This window comes from Gymnoscopelus microlampas (assembly GCF_963454915.1).
Source record: "Gymnoscopelus microlampas genome assembly, chromosome: 23".
Taxonomy (NCBI): Eukaryota; Metazoa; Chordata; class Actinopteri; order Myctophiformes; family Myctophidae; genus Gymnoscopelus; species Gymnoscopelus microlampas.
The window spans coordinates 25,645,368-25,655,739 of NC_139960.1; the positions used below are offsets into that span (position 1 = coordinate 25,645,368).

The window sequence follows — 10,372 nt, forward strand, 5'->3', positions numbered from 1 at the left end:
TATTACTTTTACTCCACTACAATAATTTGAACACTTTAGTTACTAGTTACTTTTAAGATATAAATTATGATATTATAAAACATACATTAACCACTTTAGCCCTATTTTATATTTGAAAATAACCGATCTACAAGCTCACAACGCATCCTGTGAGCTTTTAGATCTGCTATTTTCTAATATTTTAGTACTTTTACTTTTGGTACTTTAAGTACATTTTGATGCTAATACTTTTGTACTTTTACTTTAAATTTTGAATTCTGGACTTTTAACAGAGTACTTCTACATTGCAGCATTGATACTTTTACTTAAAGGACGACTTCACCACTTTTCAACCTATCTTCATATAATAGGTCCTCACCAATGCTCATGATAAAATTATACAATTTTTTTCTACTTGGTCTGTGTCTCATAGACCAATTATTTGTTTACTAACATTGAGCCTGGACGCACAGGTGATTGTTTCACGCAATCAATTCCCAACCTGTTTCGGGGTGCACTGGTTTCAGCACACCCCAACCCCCTCTTGTGTGTGTTGGCTAGTGAGACGCGTCCTAACAAGACCTGATATAATGGGTTTCGTTGCGCGCATACTGGCTGCACGCAGCCAGTATGACGTCGTCTGTTAAGGGGTCTATAGGAGGGCTGTGGACAGTCCAGAAACCCGTCTACCAGTGACATCATCGTTAGGCAGGATTTTCCCCCCAAAAAAGATTACAGTTTTTTTTTTTATTCAGATTTTTATTGAGGGGAGAACAATGGGATCTATTATTGCATTGCAACTTTCCAGGAATACAAAGCCTGCAGTTTCTATTAGCTTGGATTCCCCATCGATGATGTCACTGGTAGACAGGTTTCTGAACTGTTCACAGCCCTCCTCTGAGACACAGACTGATTAGATTATTTTTTTTACCATTTTATCATGAGCATTAGTGAGGACCTATTAGGCCTATATGAAGATATGTTGAAAAGTGGTGAAGTCGTCCTTTAAGTAAAACATTTGAGTACTTTTTACACCACTGCTTTTTGATGCAGTAATGTCTTTTTACATTTTTTTTGTTGAGGTGTTAAAAGGTCTTAAAAGTCCTTAAATTGTCACTTCACTATCATCTGGGGACCCCCTCAAAATCATGTGGGGACGCCCCTGAGAACCACTGGCCTAGAGCCCTTTAGTTGCTGATTTCGGATTTGTGTTGCTAGACCTGGTTGCTTATTTCTCTCACAAAACCTGGCAACATTGGTTTTGTCTGCGTCTGCGTCATGATGCTTTCACGTTGTAAACACGTGTGCACTGTGCAGACTGGTACAGTGAACTGTATGTGTGTGACGGAACATTTCAACAAGGATCATTATTACTTGTAAGTTATAATCCGACGTTTTTACGTCATCTTTACAGTCGGCATGATGATGGTGTTAATATGCGCAAAACAGTGACTTACACCTTTAGACCTTCAATCGGATTGTCTGATGAATAGTGGGTCAGTTGGGTATAGCTAACAAGCTAAGCTCGCTAACGTTTAATAGACATTCCTTTTATAGCGTCCATGCGATTAATTAAGGCTAATGTTAACCGCAACTATACATACAAGTTTATATTTAGTGCTAATATAAAGATCTGTATACGTAAAGATAGTATACCCCCAACCCCCTTCAAATAATAATCTAACCTGGATATCGTCATCATGCCACCATGTGTTATGTTGTTACACTAGTGTTACACTAGTGCTACACTAGCTCTAGTGAGGCTGTGATATACATACATTTCATGCAGTGGTGGAAAGTAACTAAGTACATGTACTCAAGTAATGTACTTGAGTAACGTTGAGATATTTTTTACTTTACTGGAGTATTGCCACTTTTCAGTACTTTTACTTCTACTCCATCTCTGAGGCATATATTGTAATTTTACTCCACTACAATTATTTGAAAACTTTAGTTACTTTTGTAGATTTTGATTATTATTACAAAACATACATTTAACCACTTCGATCCTATGTACATTTTGGCCATTTGAAAATAGCCTATCTACAAGCTCACAATGCATCCCATTGGGAGCTTGTAGATCTGGAATTTTCAAAAGATTTGAAAAGTGAAATGGGATATATTCTGCATAATTACTTTTGGTACTTTTAAGTACATTTTGATACCAATACTTATGTACTTTTACTTGTAACAGAGTATTTCTATTTTTTTTTTTTGCAGTATTGGTACTTTTACTTAAGTAAAAAATTTGAGTACTTTTTCCACCACTGCTTTCATGTATACACAGCCATTGATCACTCCCATACTCCCGTGACAAATAAACCTTCTTGTATGTTCTTCAGCACATCCCTGAAATGGCAAAAAGCTTAAGAAGCAAGAGGAAGAGGAAGATGCGAGCGGAGAAGAGGAAGAAGAACGCTCCAAAGGAACTGGCCCGTTTGAAGCAAGCTCTAGGTAACGATGTGAAGGGAGAGGCCATCATGAGTGACATCCAGGAGGTCGCCACAGTGGTGTCAGCAAAGAAACTAAAGGAGAAGCTGGTGGATGTTCCCATGGCGGAAACGGAGGGTGATGGTGAGTGAGAGCATTTTTCAGGAATCCAGGAAGTCTTTCAAATCTAAGTCAGGCTGATTCTACAAATGTTTTCTAAATCCCAACAGTTTTCTAAAAAAACCTATGTTGTCAGTCGTCCTCAAACCTTTTCATTTCAAGCACCCCCAACATTATATGTATTGGGCCACGGACCCCCATCTCAAATTATTTTGTTCCAGGGACCCCAGAAACGAAGATTGGAGTTGAAAATGTTCGCTTTAAAAAAATTATTTATTCAATTCAAAGATTTGCAAAAAAATTCGCGATAAAAAAAAAATAGGAGATCTACAAGCTTGTAGCGCGGGCGCCATATGCTTGTAGCCTGATATTTCTGAATAGCCAAAGTATAAAAGAATGCTTTTCTTTTCAAATCTAAAATAACACGGCTGGTTTCCTGGTCTTAATGGGTAACAAACAAAAAAAAAACTTAAGGATTTGATTTAAATGCCCAGACAAGAACTTGGTAATACTGTTGTTGACATGGTAGAATAATACACCCAGTTACACTTCTAACCAACGTTATCTCCCTTGTTCCCTTTACCTAAGACAATTGTTGCATTTCTATTGCAGAGGGGAAAATGGATTTGGACAGCACACGCAGCAAGACCACTCTAATGAACGAACATGGACAATACCCTGCATGGATGAACCAAAGGCAGATCAAGAAAATGAAAGCTAAACGTTTGGCAAAGAAAGGACAAGCTCCTAAGAAGAAAAAGCACATTGCCTGGTAAAACAAAAGACCCCCAAAGGACCTTTTACTACTTAAGTTAATATCTTCTGACACAGATGCATATGATAATGTCATATATTACTTTCAGTGTGTATACACAATAATAACCGTGAACTTGCAATTGAACCCTTTTTGTTCTTGATCTTGGTTGGAGAAAAGTCTATTCACGGGCGTACCACAGAATTTATGTCTGAAAAGCAGTTCACTAGAGAGAAGCTGTTGTGTTCAAATGGAACAGGGATGCCTTTTTGATACTTTCTTTTTTTTATTAAAAGAACGTCAGACTCTTGTAAATACATACATGTGGCCTCAGAGTGGGTTGTGACATTGTGGCAGTTAACATGTAATATTTGACTCAATAGAAATGTATGAGTAAATAGATGCATAGTATTCCCAGGGATTGATCTAATATTCCACCATGTGCTCTCTCTATTATTATTTTGTTCAGTTACAGTATGCTTGGTCATTGACGGACCATTATAAGTTGTCAGTGATGGAGGACATTAAAGCAATGTATTGATTGATGCAAGTGTGATTAATTGAATCTGTATTTTATTGACTCCATCAGTTAGATGCAATTATACGTGTAATCCTTATGAAATATGAATATGACGTTGACAATAGTGATTGCACAAATCTGAAAAGAACAAGAGACAATATAAGGCATCAATTGCCTTCATACATAATGGAGTATAGCCACGTAAATGACCTAATCATTCAAAGACTTTTTATCCTACTTTGACATTTATTCTTCTATAATATCTTATTGATCCTCCAGATTTTTTTTTTTAAATTGTATAGATGCGCAACTTATGTGCACTATATAGGCAATATGTGTTAAAAAAAAAAATTACAAATGGGTCCCAACCCAGTGTTTGGAACCACTGAGGAAAAGCCTGATCCTGGCACTCACTGCATCTTCACAAAGGCAGCAGGGAACAGACCGAAGTCTCCATGGCAATGTCCCTTCCACCAGCCCTCATCCACCATCTCTATGTTGGTAATGACATCACCTTGGTTGAAGGAGACCTCATCATCATCCCCTGGATGAAGGGAGGAATAAAGAAAGAATGTCCTTAAAAGTGAGAGGAAGGCAATTTGATGGGGAAGGAAGTAAAAAAAGAGTATCCAAATAAATGAGCTGTATACAGCGTTTTATCCATACCTCCTTCATAGTCATAAAGTGCCACTGCAGTCTGGCCACCTGACAGGTCCTCATAATCATTGTCTGTATCTACTTCTAAACAAAAAAAGGACATTTTGGAAATCTAAATATTCATATGCTGACTTTGTATAATTTTTATAATATAATAATCAATAAAATATATGTAATAAAAAAGTGATGCTAGTTGAACCAGTGCTACAACCAGACCTGGTGGTGGAGGAGGTATTACTCCGATGTCTTCATACTCTGACTCCTCTGTGATGTCCACATACTCTCCACCATCTTCGATGTTCTCATACACTTCACCAGGTTCCTCTATCTGTGGTGCAAATGCCTGTGGCTCATCTAGCTCTTCGAGGTCATCTGAACGTGGGGGTAAGGATGGAGGCTCTTCATACACGGGTTCCTCCTGGAGAAATCAAACAAGATTGTGGTTTCATAAGCACTCTGTTCTCCAAGTCTTTGGAGATGAGCAATAATTATCTGGTCTTAATCCAGAGAGGAGATATCACTTATTGAATGATTCCCAAAAATCTGAATTTGATTGACTATTATGAATCAGAGGCATGTACTGTACATCTTGATCAGGTTCCTCTGCTGGTGGCTCAGGGAGCGGTCGGAAGACTGCTGTTTTCCTACTGTCCTCTGCATCCATGTTTGGAACGGGTGGAGGACACACCGTTTCCTCCCTATTGTCCTCCTCCTGGAAGAAATGAAACGGATGATGGATTGGCATGGGAAATAGTCAAACATGGCCAGCACACAGAAAGCCGAATTATCTGCCTGTACACAAGTTGTCGGCAGGTTGCATGTGTTGTGGATATGTGTTACCTCTTGTCTGTGTCTGGCCTCCTCCCGTTCTCTGTTCTCTCTGGCCTCCTCCCGTTCTCTGTTCTCTCTGGCCTCCTCCCGTTCTCTGTTCTCTCTGGCCTCCTCCCGTTCTCTGTTCTCTCTGGCCTCCTCCCGTTCTCTGTTCTCTCTGGCCTGCCTCCTAGATCTCTCCTCTTCTGCTTTCTTTTTGTTGTCTTCATCTGACGCCTTAGCCATATTCTCAAAACGAGCCCTTAATTTCCCTGCACCTGCACTGGCTGTATGTGTACAGAAAATACAGGAAGAAAAGTATTGTATAGACATCTGGTCTATATGCAATTCTTACACACAATTAAACAAATACACCTGGAGATCCCACACCAACATATCTTGTTTTCGTGATATGATCAATTACGTATGTATGCTAATTGTAAACTTTTACTTTGATTGGGACCTTGACCAATCAACCCAAAAGTTTCATTCATTCTCGAGTTATTTTGCTCATAGTCACACCGTCAGGAGTGATTACAACACCTAACTGCCACACATAGCTGCTGGCAGGGTAATGACATAGCCTCCTTTTTTTTTTTACATTAAAACAGGAAAACAGTCCAGTTTTCATGTATTAAATTACTAGCCTAGTGCCTTGACTCTCATGATAAAACAGTAAAACTTACAAGCCTCCAGTGGCTGTGTTTTTTCATAAGCAGATGTAGGAGATTCCATGTCTTTGAAGTCAACAGCACTCTAGAGGAAATCAGTAAGAGGGAAAGGGTATTTATTAACCACTTGAACCCTAGCATCCCTATTCAGGGGGGAATATTTGCCATAAATAGCTGATCTGTGAGCTTGTAGATCGGCTATTTTTGAGAGATTTGGTGTGGAGGGAAAAAAGTGAGTACAGAGAAAGTATAGAGGGTTTAAGTGGTTAATAAAAATGCATACAAACAATTTTTCATCATCATCAGTCTTTCAATACTAACCTTATCCATGCGATCTTCCTGAACCCCATAGCGCCCTCCAAAACCTTTCGAGTAATCTGTACAGAGAGATCATCACTTTAATCCAGGGCCTTGTAATAAACCTCAATGTCAATTTATGGGCATTCGCTCACCTTTTTGTGACTGATGCTTCTCAGTCTCTCCTTTATAATCGTAGCCTACGGCAGCTTTATCGACTTTCTCCTTCTCAACTCCAAACTTGCCACCAAATCCCTTTGAGTAATCTGTTGGAGTGATGATCAAAAGATTTAGCATAGATCGACTAGAATATTGACATACATGTTGACAACATTTCATATATTGTCAGAACGAAGTATGAAATGCAGTTAATACTCTGATCTGAACTCACCTTTCTGAGACTGGTGTTTCTCCGTTTCTCCTTTATAGTCATAACCCAATGCAGTCTTGTCCACCTTTTCTTTCTCCACCCCATACTTTCCACCAAATCCTTTGGCATAATCTAAAACAGTTAAGCAGCAGGTTTAGATACTATGCTGCAGAAAAGCATGACAATTTTGTTATGTAGCTTCTAGTAAGAGTGAACAGGGCTTTTTTCTGCCTACCTTTCTGAGAGGAATGTTGTGCCACTTCCCCCTTGTATTGAAAACCCACAGCCGACTACACACACAAAACATTATGTGTAAGGTTTGAGTGACTTTAGGAAACTTTATTTCTTAACGGTGGTCTGAGGACTGAAACATTACATTTTCTCTAATAAATGTTTTGTAATCTACTAACAAGTAGATTTCCCTTTTCTCACCTTATCGACACGGTCTGTCTGAACACCAAATTTGCCACCAAAACCTTGAGCTGCGTCTTTCTGAGAAGAATGTTGCTCCACGTGTGCCACATAGTCATGCCCCTTGGCCACCTGAGTTGTACACAAGCATACATCCTCAAACACACTACAAGAGCTACTGTATGGATTACTGTCACTGGTTTTGGAGACAAGGAGCACTGACTTTCATTTTATTGACTTAAACCCTATTAAATAATCTTAATCTTCAACATTAGGCAATCTACATGTTGCCTATTGCCTAATGAGCTTGTAGATCGGCTAATTTAGAAAATATTGGAAGATATTTTCGCCTATGACAAAATTGGGATGCTGGGGTGAAAATGGATCCATAAAGTAAAGTAAAGAGTAAAAGCAAAGACTCATTTGAGACATTAGAATAAGGCATTGGAATAAGGGTTATGACATAAACATAAGATAACATTTAGAAATAATATTATTGATTGTTGTTCGTCAACCTTGTCCATGCGGTCTTTCTCCACTCCAAACTTCCCTCCGTACCCGTAGGAGGCTTTGGGAGCCTGGGAGAGTTCCTTCTGCTTCACTGTGTCATGCTCCTGAGACACCTTCTGTCTAAGCTCTGCAATACTGGAAGGTTACACAGAATTCAAATCATACTATTAGGCCCATAACAGCAATGATAATGTGTTGGCACTAGGGCTGATACAAGGTATTGGCATGAGTTTGATTAATTGAGAAATACTATCTGATGACTCATCAATTACATTTAAAAGATTTGATTGACCTTTACAGCATGTTGTGCAGCCTATTGGTTTAATATACCGGTACTCGTCATCTTCCCATATTGCCCATATTAGGAAACACACAGGGCTTGATACCCTGCACACTTAGTTTCACTTCCTTTTCCTCTTTCTACACAGCACTGTCTTGTCACGGTATGACCTGGTCTCTATTTGCAGCTTGATGCTGTTGCATTCTCTTCAATTAGCTATTCCTTAGTAGTCATTCATGTACAGAAACAATATAATTGAAAAGTAATAGTCACCTGATGGGCGCTTGGTGCCCTGACCCCTCAATGGTCTTGGCACCCCACCTCTGTTCCTGTTCTGAAACGTCATTCTGAAACACAGAACACAAAGCCTGCTCTGAAAAACCAAGTGAGCTATACAATAAACAAAAGCAGAAAGACTGTGTTTCAGTGCCAAGTAGGCTACACAGTAAAATCCTCAGTGTTCAATCAATCATTTGTAACTTTGAATATGTACAAACCCTTACAGGTCCATTTTATTACATTTGGACACACTCAAGAGTTAAAATACAGACGTGACATGACATAATGTAGGCTACTAGATAAATAAGCGTTTTATCTGATCTCGTTAGGAGGAACTGGAAGTGATGAGTGGTGAATGGTCTCCACAGTCGAGTGCCTGATGGGGAAAGGCCTACACTGATTTTGACACTCCTGAATTCATACCTCAAAGTCAGGGTCCGTCTCCCAGTCATCGCCCTCAGCAGCCACCTTCATGCTCACATCGTGCCCCACCACCGACTTCCACATCTGGGGAATGGCACAACACATAAGCAATGTTTATATCTATTAAAGGATCTCCATTAGAAACACGTGAATGTGCATCCAGAATCCCTGGGGTCCTGAACATCATAACCACATACAGACATGCAAAAAAGTACAAGACACATTAAAATATAAAACAATGAAAATGTAAACATAACATAACATAACACACACACACACACACACACACACGCACACGCACACGCACACGCACACGCACACGCACACGCACACACACACGCACACACACACACACACACACACACACACACACACCAGAAATCAGGTTAAACAGATAGGATGAGATAAGAAATTAAGGATAAAGTAGCGACCGACACCACATTACAATTATGAATTAAATGACTGCAAAAAAATAAAAACAGAGGCAGTTATATATCTGTGAAAATAGACATTTAACATATAAAATTACATAATAGAGAAGAATGGTAGCCTAATAACAGCAAAGTATGTAAGCATGATGATCAGTGCATATTTGACCAGTGTTAAGTGGATGTAGGCTACATGTTTGTTTGCTAGGTTTATTTTTTAGGTCACGGAAATAAGAAAAAAAAGGTGCAGAACCACAAGCCCTATAGTGACAGTCAAAAATAGCAGTGGTGTAAAGTAACTAAGTACATTTACTCAATTACTGTAATTAAGTACAATTTTGAGGTATTTTTTACTTTACTGGAGTTTTCCAAATGTATTTACTTTTACTCCACTACATCTCAGAGGCAAATATTATACATTTCTCCACTACAATTATTTGAACACTTTAGTTACTAGTTACTTTGTAGATTTTGATTATTATTACAAAACATAACCACTTCAGCCCTATATACATTTTGGCCATTTGAAAATAGCCATCTGCAAGCTCTCAATGCTGCCACCATTGAGCTTGTAGATCTGCTATTTTCAAAAGGTTCTTATACATTTGAAAACTTGTGAAATGCCACATTCTGCATAATGAGTACTTTCTACTTTTGGTACTTTAAGTACATTTTGATACCAATACTTTTGTTCTTTTACTCAAGTAAATTTTGAATTCCGGACTTTTACTTGTGACAGAGTATTTCCACATTGCAGTATTGTATTGATACTTTTACTGCGAGTACTTTTTTCCACCACTGAAAAATAGGAAGTCAACAGAAGTTATTTGCAGCACTGCATTTCCTGCACCATAAAAACACTATCCTCTCAAAGTGAATTTAATATAGAAGTAAAACTAAATAAATCATGATAGGATAGAAAACATTTCATAATGTAGGCCATAACCCTCTTTAGAAATATACCAACACTAATGCCATTTTGTTTATCTTGAAACGGATAATAAACCCAAAATAATGTAATTACTATTATGATTAAAAGTTATTAAAAGTTTAAACATCTATCTAGCCAATTTATTCTGGTCTTGAAACACTGAACATAAAGATTAAAGATTAAGTGCACAAGTCCTTACACTGTAAACTCGTAGAGTTAAACAACTTCCTTAAAGGAAAAACTAAACTAAACACATAGATCATGGCAAAATAAGAAAACTAAATCAGAAAAACAAATAGTTTAAAGAGGAATGAACTTACCTTGAAATGGTTTAATGTGTTTCCAAGATATTTAAGTCGAAATGTTCTTCTTTGGAAATGAGATGCATGCGACAGACGGCAGGGAACCTGTTGTGGGACCCGCTATACGATACAGCAGGCGTGTGTACGGGGATGTAAATGTATCACTATGCTTAACCCTGATACATGGATGAACTTCAACC

At 38.4% G+C, this 10,372-nt stretch overlaps 2 protein-coding genes across 2 annotated transcripts; one reads left to right on the forward strand and one right to left on the reverse strand.

Moving 5' to 3' along the window:
* Nucleotides 1-1,261: 1,261 nt before the first annotated feature.
* On the forward strand, nt 1,262-3,828 carry llph (LLP homolog, long-term synaptic facilitation factor). The gene is made up of 3 exons (XM_084049836.1): nt 1,262-1,355; nt 2,322-2,553; nt 3,142-3,828. The coding sequence occupies exons 2-3, from the start codon at nt 2,334-2,336 to the stop codon at nt 3,303-3,305; spliced, it is 384 nt and encodes a 127-aa protein (XP_083905962.1). The 5' UTR covers nt 1,262-1,355; nt 2,322-2,333; the 3' UTR covers nt 3,306-3,828.
* Nucleotides 3,560-10,289, reverse strand: hcls1 (hematopoietic cell-specific Lyn substrate 1). Its single transcript, XM_084049835.1, has 15 exons — nt 10,191-10,289; nt 8,512-8,595; nt 8,083-8,156; nt 7,535-7,664; nt 7,041-7,151; nt 6,844-6,898; nt 6,630-6,740; nt 6,394-6,504; nt 6,263-6,318; nt 5,957-6,026; nt 5,301-5,557; nt 5,047-5,172; nt 4,677-4,878; nt 4,470-4,544; nt 3,560-4,347 (listed from the first exon to the last, which is right to left on the reverse strand). Exons 2-15 carry the CDS (start codon nt 8,593-8,595, stop codon nt 4,214-4,216), a joined length of 1,596 nt encoding a protein of 531 aa, XP_083905961.1. The 5' UTR covers nt 10,191-10,289; the 3' UTR covers nt 3,560-4,213.
* Between the last annotated feature and the right edge of the window lie 83 nt (nt 10,290-10,372).

Excerpts from the sequence above, each read along its gene's own strand:
- hcls1 (XM_084049835.1), bottom strand. The coding sequence starts at position 8,595 with ATGTGGAAGTCGGTGGTGGGGCACGATGTGAGCATGAAGGTGGCTGCT. Across the intron at positions 6,319-6,393 it reads GAAGCATCAGTCACAAAAAG|ATTACTCGAAAGGTTTTGGA; the intron begins GTGAGCGAATGC and ends CTCTCTGTACAG. Across the intron at positions 5,558-5,956 it reads AACACAGCCACTGGAGGCTT|CCAGTGCAGGTGCAGGGAAA; the intron begins GTAAGTTTTACT and ends GTACACATACAG.
- llph (XM_084049836.1), top strand. The coding sequence starts at position 2,334 with ATGGCAAAAAGCTTAAGAAGCAAGAGGAAGAGGAAGATGCGAGCGGAG. Across the intron at positions 2,554-3,141 it reads GGCGGAAACGGAGGGTGATG|AGGGGAAAATGGATTTGGAC; the intron begins GTGAGTGAGAGC and ends TTTCTATTGCAG.